General features: G+C 49.0%; 1 protein-coding gene across 6 annotated transcripts in view; it reads left to right on the top strand.

Annotated features, from left to right (window-relative positions):
* The window catches only part of ROCK1 (Rho associated coiled-coil containing protein kinase 1), a 101,468-nt gene that overhangs the window by 31,681 nt on the left and 55,498 nt on the right, over nucleotides 1–14,289 (top strand). For all 6 annotated transcript variants that reach the window (XR_010308366.1, XR_010308367.1, XM_064170690.1 and 3 more), the window contains 4 exons: nucleotides 5,609–5,709; nucleotides 8,034–8,171; nucleotides 9,985–10,160; nucleotides 14,103–14,187. Coding sequence is in view for 4 of the 6 variants with exons in the window: in XM_064170690.1 (XP_064026760.1) it covers nucleotides 5,609–5,709; nucleotides 8,034–8,171; nucleotides 9,985–10,160; nucleotides 14,103–14,187 (500 nt within the window). In the remaining 2 variants the exon portion in view is untranslated. The remainder of the gene's footprint in view (nucleotides 1–5,608; nucleotides 5,710–8,033; nucleotides 8,172–9,984; nucleotides 10,161–14,102; nucleotides 14,188–14,289) is intronic.

The following is a 14,289-nucleotide window of genomic DNA, read 5'->3' as shown; positions in this document are numbered from 1 at the left end:
AGTATTGTTTCAGTGCCTAAATGGCAGAGTGCTGCCAGTGGCAGCAAAGAGGCAGCTGGGGGCTGAGGGTGCATTAAGCTTCCAAGTGGTGTTCCTCAGGGCTCAGTGTTGGGACCACTTCTGTTTGATATCTTTATTGATGCCCTGATGCAGACACAGTGTGTCAGCAGTGAGTTCACAGATGGCACCAAGTGAGGTGGCAGTGCTGATCTGCAGCAGGGTAGGGAGGCTCTGCAGAGGGACTTGGGTAGATTGGATCCATGGCCAATGCTAACAGGATGAGCTTCAACAAGGCCAAGTGCCAGGTCCTGCACTCGGGCCACAACAGCCCCAAGCAACACTGCAGGCCTGGGGCAGTGTGGCTGGAAAGCTGCTAGCAGGAAGGGACCTGGGGGCTCTAATGGACAGGCAGCTGAGGGTGAGCCAGCAGTGCCCGGGTGGGCAAGAGAGCCACTGGCATCCTGGCTTGCGATAGAAATGCTGTGGCCAGCAGGAGCCGGGAGGGGATTGTCCTGCTGTGCTCAGCACTGCTGAGGCCACACCTTGAGTGCTGTGTCCAGTTTTGGGCACCTCAATACAAGAGAGCTGTGGAGGTGCTGGAGTGAGAGCAGAGGAGGGCAAGGAAGGTGAAGAGCCTGGAGAGTCAATCTGATGAGGTGCAGCTGAAGGAGCTGGGGAAGGGGAGGCTGAGGGGATGCCTCATGGCTGTCTAGAGCTACCCGAAAGGAGGCTGTGGAGAGGTTGCTGCTGCTCTCCTCTTACAGGCCATTAGTGACAGAACAAGAGGCAATGGTCTCAAGCTGCACCAAGGACATGAGGGAACATTTTTCACAGCAGGAGTGGTCAGACACTGGCACAGGCTGCCCAGGGAGGTGGTGGAGTCACCAAGCTTGGAGGTGCTTAAAGGTCATTTTGGTGTGGTGCTTGGGGGTCTGATGCAGGGGTGAACTTTGTAGAGTAGGGTTAATGGTTGGACTTTGTGGTCCCAGGAGTCTTTTCCAACTCAAATGGTTCTGTGATTCCAAGTTTGTGGGTGCAAATTGGTCGAAGTCTCTGAGCATTCCTTTATCCCCTGCTGCATCCTGACAGCTCCTGACACAGATCTGCTCCCCAGCAATGGAATGTCCAAGTCCACTGCTGCTGCTAAGGACCCTGTGCTCAGTAGCACAAAGGTTTTTGAGACCAAGGCAGCCCTCTGGGTTCCCACCATTGGCATCTCTTTTGCATGCTTCTTTTTCATATGAAAGGTCTCTCTTGATGATCCCACGAAATTCTGACGCTGCACAGCTGCTGTCTTTGCTTGTGTATGTCTGCCGAGTTCTCTGCCTTTCACAGAGTTGCTCCCTGTTTTTCCACTGCCATATTTCCTGCATATCCTGCTCTTTAGTAACATTTTAAATGAATAAAGTTGCTGCTGTTTTTCTAGTGGAAATCATAGTTCCAGAATTTTCAGTTAAAAAAACCCAACAACCAACCCCAAAAAGGGCCAATCCTGGAAAGCACAGCAGAGATGTTTGCTGTTCTGAGCCTTCTGCCTGTGGGCTGAACAGACAAGCCCTGGAGCTGAACTGCTGTTAATGGATTTTTAAAGGGCTTTAGCCTCTCTCCTCCATGTTGCCATAAGTAGCTTTTGTGGCAAATACAAATTAGACTACAAGAATTTTTATCTTCCCTGAAGTTTATGCTTTTGTTTCTTGTTTCCAGGGGGTTGTAAGCAGCAATGGTGAATTTGTGAGGTTTGTTTGGGATCATTCCCCATGTGTGGGAACAAGTCCACCAGATCCAGTTGTTGGCTCACATCAGCTGGTTGCTGAAAAGCCCAGGTTCAAGTGTTTAAGTTCTCACAGCTCAGACCATGTCTGCTGTTGCGCTGCTTTGCAGGCGTGTTTGGTGTCCTGATGTGTACAGAGAAGGTGTGGTGGCAGGTCTGGAGAAAAGACAAGTTGTGCTAGGCAAAGGCAGTGTTCCTTGTGACAGAGTCACATATTGCATGGGGTTGAAAGGGACATCTTGTCCACCCCCCCTGCACTCAGCAAGGACATCTCCAGCTGCATCAGGCTGCCCAGGGCCACATCAAGACTGGTCTTGAATGTCTCCAGGGATAGGACCTCAACCACATCCCTGAGCAGTCTGTGCCAGTGTCTCACCACTCTCATTGTGCAGAACTTTCTCCTGGTGTCCAGCCTTAAATCTCCAATCCATTCCCTCTCATTCTGTCACTCCCAGCCCTTGTCACAAGTCCCTCTCCAGCTCTCCTGGATCCCCTGCAGGTACTGGAAGGCTGCCCTGAAGTCTCCCTGCAGCCTTCTCTTCTCCAGGCTGAACAGCCTCAACTCTCCCAGCCTGTCCCCACAGGGGAGGTTTTTTACCCCCGATCATCTTCATGGCCTCTTCTGGTCTCTGTCAGTTCTATGACCTCCTTGCGTTGGGTGTCCCATAGCTGGACACAGAACTCCAGATGAGGTCTCTCTAGAGCAGAGGGGCAGGATCCCCTCTCTCCGTCTCTGGCCACACTGCTTTTGATGCAGCCAGGCTGCTCTTGGCCTTCTCTTGACTCATGTCCATCTCCTCATCCATCAGCACCCCCAGGTCCTAGCAGATAATTTGGTATTCTGAAAATGTTATATTTTGAGTGTGATTGTGATCAGTCATCCTTGAGCCTCAAAGAGCTTCACTTCAGCGCCGTTATTGGAGCTTCGCCTTGCACCATTATTAGAGAACTGGAAAATAACTTCCCAGACTGCAAATAAAAATGGGAGTTTGCTTGCTTGAGTGCCCAGTGGGCCAGTCCTTACCCACTTTTACTTCTCTCTGCTTTACGTTCTGTATTTGTCAAGCCTCCAAACTGTGCTTCAGCCACTGAAAATGGTGAGGGTCATTTCTGCAAGCATGAAACCTTGTTCATTTCCTACCATATAGAATTAAAAGGATAAAGAATTCACTGTTCAAGATGACCAAGAGCCCTGCTGCAAAGCAGTTAATTCAGGTTAGTTTAAGGCAGCATCTGAGCTTCAAGATGGTCTGGTTTTTAAGAGATAAGCAACAGAAATGAAGCTCTCAAATGGAACTGGAGAAAAAGTACAGAATTATATTTGGACAGAGATACAGAGAGAGACATTGCAAAGCAGTTACCACATCCCTGGCAAACTCCCTTGAATTTTCCCCCAACGAAAAAAACCCTAAATCTACACTCCCCAGTGCTCCCATCCTCACCCCCCACCAATGCCTCTGCCATCCAAGAGGCCTGAACAAGCCCCTGGAGGCCCCAAAACAGGCCTACTGCTTACATGTTCTTCCCAACAAAGTGGCTCCCTCCAGACACAGGGCAGGAGGAGGAGGAAAGGAGAGCAAGGTGACCTTGTTGTGAGTTTATAAAGAGATAGCAGAATTATGGGATTGAATAACAATCTTCTCGTCCCCAGAAGATTTTTTAACCCTATAATTCTCAACCTGGGACACAGGAGAAGCTGGAAAATGCCACCCTTTGCCATGGGAGCTACCCCAGTGCCCATGCAATGGGAGCTGGCTAGGCCTGCTGCTGTTTGGGGGAATAAGGAGCTCCCTCCCTGTGTGTGGAGAACCTGCTGAACCTTGTCTAACACTCTCCAGCAGTGTGTCAGCTGAAGACCAGCCAGTACCAATGTGTCTCTCAAGCCTTACATTGCAATTTGCAGCTCTCACAAGGCTGGTTCTATGGTTTAAACTCCTTATCTGAGGTGGCTCTTCAGATGTGTGTTCATCAGTCCTGTTCTGGCCAGAGGCAGAGCTTGAGGCTGAAAACCCTTTAACACATTCCCCATGTGCCTGGCTTTCTCCTGCACCAATGTCAAGAGCTTTCATCAAGTGCTGGGGGCTGCTCTTGTGAGATGAGTAGGGAGCACTCACAGAATCATGGAACTGTTTTGTTTGGAAAAGAGCTCCAAGATCACTGAGCCCAACCTTCAACCCCACACCACCATGGTCACTAAACCCTGTCTCCAAGTGCCATGGCCAAACCTTCCTACACTCAGCAAGGACATCCTCCACTAGAGCAGGTTGCCCACAGCCCTGTCCAGCCTCACCTTGAATATCTCCAGGCATGGGCCTCAACCACCTCTCTGGGCAACCTGTTGCAGTGTTCCAGCAGCCTCATGGTGCAGAGCTTGTTCCTCACATCCAATCTAAACCTGCTCTGCTCTGGTTTGAAGCCATCATCCTGCCTTTGCAAATAGCCTTTTTGTAGCCCCCTTCAGGTACCGGCAGGTTGCTATTAGGTCTCCCTGGAGCCTTCTCTTCTCCAGGCTGAACAGCTCCATCTCCCTTTTTTCTTTTCCTATTCTTGCTTCTTTCTAAACTTTAATTTTAGGCTCAGAATACTACTTTTTAAAATAAAATACTGTTGCATAATTTATTTTGCCAGGAGCATTTCTGGTTCAGACATGCCTTGTTTGTAGAACTCCTGAAGCATGAAGCTTTTCCATGTCATCTCATGCCAGTGTTGACCCACGTGGATTAAAATAGACTGGTTTAATCTTTGACCAAATTTGGAATTAGCCTCTCTGCCCACAGGGAGTTAGTAAGTTGCTGTAGTTTAGAGACTGACAGGTTTATATAAATAATTGCCACGATTCCTACTGCCTGGTTGAAATACAAAACATCATTTCCTTCTGCAGTATTAGCAATAATAAAGTGCAGACAATGAAGGCTGCTTTGTTAAGGGCAGCTCCTCTCAGTCTCTTGAATGTGCACTTCATGATACTGTCTCAGATGTGTACTCTGCCCTGCTGAGGCCACACCTGCAATACTCTGTCCAGTTTTGGGCTCCCCAGTTCAAGAGAGACAGGGACCTGCTGGAGAGAGTCCAATGGAGAGCTACAAGGCTGAAGAAGGGAGTGGAACTTACCTGCTATGAAGAAAGGCTAAAAGCCTGCAGAGGAGAAGGCTGAGAGGGGATCTCATCAGTGTCTAGAAATATCTGAGGGGTGGGGGTCAGAAGGAAGGTGCCAGGCTCTGTTTTGTGGTGCTCAGTTATAGGACAAGGAACAACAGATACAAGCTGGAACCCATCTCAATGTGAGGAGAAACTTCTTTACTGTGAGGGTGCTGGAGCCCCGGAGCAGGCTGCTCAGAGAGGTTGTGGAGTCTCCTCTGGAGACTTTCAAGACCCATCTGGTTGTCTTCCTGTGTGACCTGCCCTGGGTGACCCTGCTCTGGCAGGGGAGATGGACTCAGTGTCTCCAGAGGTCCCTTCCAACCTTTGCCAGTCAGTGTTCTCTAGAGACAATCTTTCTCTAGCGAGCAGTTTACAAGCATGATCCCGCTGGGCAGGACACTTTTGTGTGGCTTTGTCTTGCAGGTGATTGCTTCTAAATAATTTGCCAGCTCAGGTCTCTGGTGATCTGAGTGTCCAGCAGTCAGTGCACGGCATTCATGTCAGGTTTGGGGTGCTGTGGTGAGGAGGATGAGGTGATACAGTCTGCAGAGGGGTTTGCCATTAGGGGGAAGGCAGGTGCCAGAGGAAGCCCTCTTAGTAAGGAGCTTGCATTCTAGCAGCTGTGCCACACTGAAAGGAGGTGAAGGGGGCTACTTCAATCGCTTATCTGTGAAACCTGAACTCTCTTTCCTGCAGATAAAGACACGGTGAATAAAATGAGGGACCTGCGCATGAAAGCTGAAGACTATGAAGTGGTGAAGGTGATTGGCAGAGGGGCATTTGGGGAGGTCCAGCTGGTAAGTTCCCTTCTCCTTTGCCCGTGGGAATGCATTGTGTGGCCATTTGCTCTCCTGCCTGTTTCTGAGCAGAGTGTTCAGGCCATGGACTCTTGCTCATGCCTTTGGCTCTGGGATGTTTGATTCCTTTCTCTCTCATGGCAATGTCTTGGGGAATGTCACATTTCACTTCTCTTGAAGCAGCTGTGTGGCGCTGCAGTCATGCTCCTCCCCTGCAGTGACATGGCTGCTCAGCCAGCACATCAGCCTCTGCTGCTCTGCGTGGGGACATTGGAACAGATCTTTAGGACTAGAATAGCGTCTGCCAACTCAGGGACTACAGCAGACTTCTGTGGACACATGTCCCACAGATGTTGTGTTTGAGCTGAAATAGCAACCAGGCTACTTCAAATGGAGAGCTGTGGGAAGAAACTGAAAATAGAGCAGCAAGTTGACATTTTTGTTTGCTAATAGCCCCCAGTAAATGCTGATGGGTTTTACAGTATTTGCCAGGTGCCAGAATTTCTCCTTTGAAAGACACAGAGGTGAACATTCCAGAGTGATGCCTGTGGACAGACAATGGACAGTCCTAGCAAGTGCAGTGCCTGTGTTGTCAGGCGCTGGGATGTGATTATTCTGTAGGCTTACAGTATCTAATTAAATATCTAACTTACTGAAAATGTGAAAAGTCATAGAATTGTTTTGTTCAGGAAAGTCCTCCAAGCTCATCCAGGCCAATCTTCAACCCAGCACCACCATGGCCACTGAATCCAACCTGTCCCCAGGTTTTGGGGAGGGGAAATTAATTGATGTGAGATGATATTTTCCAAAATTAATATTGTTTATTAATTTTGATACTCAGAACTCTGCCCCCCTGACCACTAATTTTAATAACATTTCAGTTCTTACACAGTCGTGGAAGCATTCTATGGGTAATATCTAGATCTAGGAATAACCAGCAAAATGCATCAACATTTCATTGAACTGGAAGAGAAGGCTCCCATGGCCAAATGCCGTTTGCCCACTAGATGGGCTCAAGCTCCTTCTGCTCTGTGGCAGAAGGCAGCAGAGAATCACAAAGAGGCATTAAAGCATTTACTCACAGATTATTATTGTTACCCTTGCAGGGGCTGGCCACAGTCCAGACAGTGCCCAAATGCTTTCAGGGGACTCTGTCTTGTCGGACATTGAGGCTTGAATCTTCCCAGCTCCTGGGGACAGGACGCAGACAGTCTCTGCCCTCGTCTCCTGGCTCCTTCTGGATATCTGTGTATGTGCAGGGACTCTAGGCAGGACCTTCAGGTGCAGAGGCAGATGTGTGCAGTCTCAGCACAGTGTCATGCTGGCCACACAGGCCCATCGTGTGCAGGCATCCAGGGTCTGCTCCTGGTAACTGGCGGCAGTGGAGTTCAGCAGGCAGCAATAAGGCAGTGTGCAAGAGCAGCAGGGCTGGGCACAGCAGAGAGAGCAGGCACAGAGCAGGGGAGCAAAGCAGGTTGTTCACCTGTGTGTCTCCTTTTATCAACGTGGGCTGAGATTAACTGCCCCTTGTACACAAGAACAGCCAATCAGGATGGCAGGTAGCCAAACCATACCATAATAGGTTCCCTAATTTGGGAACAGCACGAGCCTTGTGCTAGGCAGGCACAAGCTAAGTGTGTGTACCTTACACCACAGGGCCCTGGGCAGGCCAGACTCAATGGCTCCAGATTGTGTCCCTCTCTGGTGGAGCAGAAGAACATGCCTAGGCAAGGCAGGACATGTGGAAGCCTATTTGGGGCCTCTCAGGCCTACCACAACACCAGGTGCCATGGCCACACCTTTCTGCAACACCTCCAGGCATGGGGACTTCACCATCTCCCTGGGCAGCCTCTGCCAATCCCTGACTACTCTGGCACCAAAGACATTTTTCATCTCCAACCTAGCCCTCTCCTTGCATAAGTTAGGCCATTTCTTTCCTGCTATCCCCTGAGACTAGGCAGAAGAGCCCAGCCCCCACCTCACTGCAACCTCCCCTCTCGGGGAGCTGTAGAGAGCAGTGAGCTCTGCCCTCAGCCTCCTCCACACTAAACTCCCCCAGCTCCCTCAGCTGCTCCTCCCCAGCCCTGTTCTCCAGACCATTCCCCAGCTTTGTTGCCCTTCTCTGGATGTGCTCCAACCCTTCAGTGTCCTTCTTGGAGTGAGGGCCCCAAAACTGACCCCAGTACTCATGGTCTGTCCTCAGCAGTGTGGAGTTTGCTAGGGCTTGTTCAGTGGTGAGGCAGGTAAGGCCACACATCCAGTGGTGTTCTTCATGTGTCCATGTGCAAAGTGCTGTCTTGTGGATGTGGTGTTTGTCTTCACAGGTGAGGCATAAATCCTCCAGGAGAGTGTATGCCATGAAGCTTCTGAGCAAGTTTGAGATGATCAAAAGATCAGATTCTGCATTCTTCTGGGAAGAAAGGGATATCATGGCCTTTGCTAACAGTCCCTGGGTTGTTCAGGTATTGTGATGCTCTTTTAAGCACAGTAGAAATACACCACGGGCGGGCTCTGTGGCAGCACTGCATGGTTTGGCCTTCTCCAAGTGCCTTTTTGGCAGTGAGTCTGTTAGGGGCATCCACGGCTGCCATGAGGCAGGCTGCACGCAGCAGGGAGCAGGCAGCACGCTTGCTTCAAGCCAGGCTTTGTTGTACTGTTTGCAAGATAAGCTACTCTGTTATTAAAACTCTGCCAGAGACACTGGTGAGCCTCTGCTGTGCTTATCCTGGAGGCATCCAGTGCAACAGCAAGCTTAAAACACAGCTTGTGTCTGTCCTGAGCTGCCTTTGACTGCAGACTGTGCCCACTTGGCTTATATTGTCTCCCTTTGGCTCTGCCACTGACAATCTCCAGGACGTGTTGCTGCCTGTGAAGTCCTGAGGAGTGTGCCCTAAGCTATCCTTGGGCATTGCATGTGCTCTTGGTAACTGCCTGGTTACCACCTGAGTGGTTCTTACCCTTGGGCATGGGGTTGCTTTGGATAGGTTAGAAATGAACAAAGTCATTGCAAGTGCCAGACAGGTGACTGCAGCACTGCCTGGCAGGCCTTGTCCAGGGCTGTTTGGGTGATTGTCAAAAAGCTTCACATCAGGAAACTTCAGTCTTGCAGTGCTTGCACTGAACAGAGCATGGACAGCTGCAAGGGGAGTATTGTTACCCAACTGTGTGCAGTTTAGATCCTTTTTGTATATATAGAATTCCACATTTGTTCTCTATATACAGAGAGAATTAGATTTCTTCAGCAGCAATACCTTGACCACAGGGTATTAACTATTTAGTGCCAGCACAAACAGAGTCAGCAGATGTTTGTGTCACAGCACGTTCATGTTTATGAGTCTGTCCGCTAGCACCCTGGTGGGTTTTGTCCTTTACTGCACCAAGGGAAGAGCTGCCTGGCGTCGGTTCTAGGGAGTAGTCCTTTGTGATCTGGGTGATGCAGAGTTGCTGTAGAACTTGTAACAATTCTCTTCCTCTCTAAATCGGGAATTCCTTGGATTTCCAATAAGCAAAAGATTAAAGATAACCAAAGCATTCATAAGTTCATAGAATGGTTTAGGCTGGAAGGAATCTTGAACATCACCTAGTTCCAAACCCCTGCCACAGGCAGGGACACCTCCCACCAGCACAGCTTGCTCAAGACCTGCTCCAACCTGGCCTTGAATACCCCCAGGGAAGAGGCAGCCACAGCCTCCCTGGGTAACCTGTGCCAGTGTCTCACCACCATCACTGCCAAGAATTTCTTCCTCATCTCCAGTCTCACTTTCCCCTCTTCCGGCTCACAGCCATTGTCCCTCATCCTGTCGCTCCCAGCCCTTGTCAAAAGCCCTCTCCAGCTCTCTGGGAGCCCTTCATGTCCTGGAAGGCTGCTCGAAGGTCTCCCTGCAGCCTTCTCTTCTCCAGGCTGAACAGTCTCAACTCTCCCAACCTGTCCTCACAGGGGAGCTTCTCCAGCCCTCTGAGCATCTTTGTGGTCTCCTCCAGCAGCTTCACGTCCTTCTTGTGCTGGGGGCTAGAGAGATGGAGGCAGTGCTGCAGGTGAGGTCTGAGCAGAGCAGAGGGGCAGAATCCCCTCCCTGTGCTGCTGCTCTCCCTGCTGTGGCTGCAGCCAGCACACAGCTGGCTCTGGGCTGCCAGTGACCAGTGCTGGCTGCTGGGCACTTCGACACCAACTGACACCCCAAGGCCTTCTCCTCCAGGCACTCCTCCCCATCAAGCGTGTTTGTTGTGACTTGGTTTTGGTTTGTGATTGGTATTTTGTCTGATTGCTGTTCACAGCTGTTCTATGCATTCCAAGACGACCGTTACCTCTACATGGTGATGGAGTACATGCCTGGGGGGGACCTGGTGAACCTGATGAGCAACTACGATGTTCCAGAGAAGTGGGCGAGGTTTTACACTGCTGAAGTTGTGCTTGCATTAGATGCAATTCACTCCATGGGGTTTATACACAGGTAAAGAAGAGAAGTGTTGCTGCATAGTGTTGTTTTATTCCTGGTGCTGCCAGGATGACTTGAGGAGTTGTTTAGGCAGCTTAAACATTGATGATGTTTCTTTTTTGTTACTTCATTATTCTACTTTACAAGTTCTCTGTCAGGCAAGTAGGAGGTGATACAAACCAAGGTTTTCATCAGGCTGATGGTCCTCAGCTTGGGAAACAGTGATGTTGTCCTGCTTGATCAAGAGAGACAACAACTTCAGTGCTATGGACACCTTGGCCCCAAGTGGTGCTTCTCTTCGCCTTAGCACAGGTTGGGTTGGGACTTTGCCAGCAGCAGGATGCACTGTTAGAAACTGTCACTTCTCTGCTCTGCATCGGAGCCTTGGTGAGCCATTAAACGAGGATCTGTGTCAGTGTGAGGAGACTGCCAGCCGCTTGCTTTCTTGGAATGGACACGATGGAAAACTGAGGTGCAGAGCAGATGGGATGTGGCTTCTTTCCTTCATATGTACTTGCTCTCAAGTGCAATGGAGTCACTTCTCAGGTGGAGGAATCTTCATTTTGGTATTTGAAATTTTATATGCAGTTAGCTTTTAATTGCATTACCTAGGAGCAGAAGGATTAATTACTTTAACTAGTAGAGTTTTTTTTGTCAACTGAAAATATGAGAAGAGTTTCAGGAAGACACAGAATATAAATTTTCAACTAAAAAGCAAGAGCAAACCAAGCTACTAATCCATAGCTTGAATAGGGTCTAGAGCATCATGAGCTATGGAGCTGTGCCAGCTAAATGACCTGGCTGCACCACTTGCGCGGATGTGCTGCACACTGGAACTCCTTTTACTGAAAGTGTAGATTTTGACAGCACCAGATGTTTTGGAATTTAGTCTGTTCAAGTCTGAAGAGCAAAAGGAGGCTGATGAAATGTGAGCTGACTGCTTAATGGCTCAGGGACCTAGGGTGTGCTAGTTTGAAGCTAGCTAGAATGTTTAGGTAAGAAGGATTAGATCACAGGCTGTGAAAGAGAAACAATGGTGATGTCTACTTCACTCATGGGCTTGCTGAGAGGTATAAGAGCAAGAGTATAAACATAGATAAGGCATTTGAGCTGCAATTCTCTCTAACCTGACCCTCCGTCTCTCTGATTAATCCACTTGTTTCCTAACCTCCATGGCTGACCCTCCATTCTTCCTTGGGGCACAGGCAATGTCTGGGGTAAGGCAGAGGGGTGGGAGAAGGTGGGAGGGAGTTTGGGAGCCCCTCCTGGGAACTCAGGTTTCTGGGAGGGCTGTTGTGTGTCTGTATTACCTTTTACCTTGTCTATTTCTGTCTATGTACTGCAAATACCTGCTTGTCTATTGTGCTAGCTGTAAATACAAGCTTCATTCAATGTCCAGAGCCTTCTGAGTCTAGTCTGGGTGATTTCCAAAGTTGGGGAGGGGCAGGGAACACCCAAACCATCACGTCTTGTATTTTGGCACTCCAGCGTAGGGCAAATTAATTTTGAGTGATTGTTAATTAACTCTGGTAATCAGAATGAAGCTAATGAAGCTGTTTTACTTAGTGGTGGCTACTGTGTGGCCTGTCTTCTGCTTTCTGGTCTATAATTGGGTTAAAGCACAAATAGGTTACTTTTTGTTTAATCTAATTTTGAAGAAGATAAAATCCATTTTTTGGAGTTGTGGGCATTTCATCCTTGGATATAGAGGGGTTAAAGTTACTGAGTCTTGTACCAGTACAGGGAATGTTTCTTCTTCTGCTTTGTCCACAGCTTTAATGAGAGCAATTTTGCCTAAGACCCAGGGACCTCACCCTTGCTCTGAATTTTATTCACGTGAGACTGTGGTGCTTCTGTTGTGTGTGAGCTTAGGTCTTCGAATTTTGATTTTCATGGTGATTTTGGCATTATGTAAGAGGAACTCGGGTGTGATGCCTTTAAGGAACCAGAAAACAAAGCGACTATCCTTGAGTAGAGATAAAGAGAGTCTAAACATTTCTGGCTCGGAGGGAGAGCTGATGGGGGGGGGCAGTGTATGTGCTTTGTCTTGACTTTGGCAAGGCTTTAGCTGTAGCCAGATGGGAAGGATGAGGTTTGAGGAGGTAAAAAACTCTGCCCAGCAGTGCAACGCCCAGACAGCAGTCAGCTACTCACAGCACCTCAAAGGGATGCCACCAAGACCAGGGCTGTGTTTTTCTTCACAACATGAGCAGTGCTCAGCTGAGACAGCAGGCATCAGTCATCAGCTGCCCAGCAGGACTTCATGGGAAAGATGGAGCCATAATTGTAGGATCATAGAATCACAGAATGGTCTGGGTTGGAAGGGACCTCCAAAGCTCATCCGGTCCAACTCCCTGCACTCAGCAGGGACATCCTCCACTAGAGCAGGTTGCCCACAGCCCTGTCCAGCCTCACCTTGATTATCTCTGGGGATGGGCCCCAACCACTTCACTGGGCAACCAGTAGGATTTTGTGGGGAACTGTGTCCAAGGCCTTGCAGCAGTCCAGACAGATCACATCCAGAGGTCATCTCTTATCCACTGACACTTTAGCATAGAAAGCCACCAGGTTATTCAGGCAGGGTTTGCCCTTAGTAAAGCCCTGCTAGCAACTTGAAGTTGCACACCACAAAGAGGAAAGGCAACAAGTGACACATGCTGCAGCAAGGGAATTTCTGAGTAGTCATCAGGAAATGTTTTTTTCATTATGAGAATGGTCAAACAGTGGAAGAAAGTTGTAGAGAGGCTGTGGAATCCCCACCCTTGCAAACAGTTCCAAACTTGAGTGGATTTGACCCCAGGAAACCTTAGAAGTTGACTCTAACTTCGCTAGCTGCACTTTGCTCAGCAATTGAAGCACTGCTCTGACAGATCCCTCCCAGCCCAGAGTGGTCTCAGTGTGCAGACACATTTGCACTGCACCTTGGTTCTCTGTTACTCTGCTTGGAGGTTCCCGAAAGACTTTGTTCTGAGATGCTTGTTAACTGTTTCCTGCTGTTACTCAGCTCCAGTGCATCTATGTCAGCTGTGCTGAGCTTTCCCAGTCACCTTCTGAGAGCTGCTTTTCTCTAGCAGCAGTACTGTGGATGATACCTCCTCATCTGAACAGAATTCTGAAGGGTGCATCCTTTTGTGCCCTTACAGTAGAAGTGGTGCAGAGGAGAAGCTGTGCTCTCCAGGTCTGTGTGAGAAGCAGAGTGGATTGTTTTTCATTGTAGCAGAGAGGTGCTTCAGCCAGGGAGTGTTTTTTAGCAACCTGATATTCACAGAATCATAGAATGGCTTAAGGGCCTCAGAGATCATCTGCTCCAACCCCCTGCCATGGGCAGGGATACCTCTCAACTACACTTGGTTGTCCAAGGCTTCATCCAACCTGGCCTTCAATACCTCCGTGGGGAAGGCATCCACAACCTCCCTGGGCAGTCTATTGCAGAATCTCAACACCCTCCTACTGAAGAACTTCTTCCTCAGCTCCAGTCTAACCCCGCTCTGCCTCAGCTCCAAACTGTCCCCCCTTGTGCTGTCTCTAGACACCCTTAGCAAAGGTCCCTCTGCAGCTTTCCTGCAGGATCTCTTCAGGCACTGGCAGGCAGCTCTAAGGTGCCCCTGGAGTCTTCTCCAGGTTGAACACCTCCAGCTCCCTCATCCTGTCCTCACAGCAGAGCTGCTGCAGCCCTTGGATCATTGTTGTGGCCTCCTCTGGACTTCCTCCAACAGTTCAGCATTAATGTTCAGCTTTGCTAAACTGGGTGACTCTAGACCATGTTCCCACATCCATTCTGATTTTTGGCAGTGGTTGTAGCTCAGCAGTCCATGGCAGAAAAAATGGTGCAGAGTCATGCTTTCATGTTGGTGTTTCTCCTTGCAGTGCTGCATCTGAAAAGTAGTTGATTAATACATTTTTTGCATAAATTTAGCTGAATTATTGACTTGTAAACAAATATTTTTCTCCTTTCAGAGATGTGAAGCCTGACAATATGCTGCTAGATAAAGCTGGTCATTTAAAACTAGCAGATTTTGGTACTTGTATGAAGATGAACAAGGTAAACATGTTCTGAGTTTCACTCTTCTGTTTCTGAAAGAAAACAAAAGGGAAAAAGCAAACATGCTGGGAATGTTTTAAATGAAAATTCCACTCTGTCCCC

The sequence above is a fragment of the Pogoniulus pusillus genome, chromosome 34, assembly GCF_015220805.1.
Source record: "Pogoniulus pusillus isolate bPogPus1 chromosome 34, bPogPus1.pri, whole genome shotgun sequence".
Lineage (NCBI taxonomy): Eukaryota > Metazoa > Chordata > Aves > Piciformes > Lybiidae > Pogoniulus > Pogoniulus pusillus.
The sequence above is the reverse complement of the archived record's forward strand: the minus strand, read 5'-3'. Positions and strand labels throughout refer to the sequence as shown.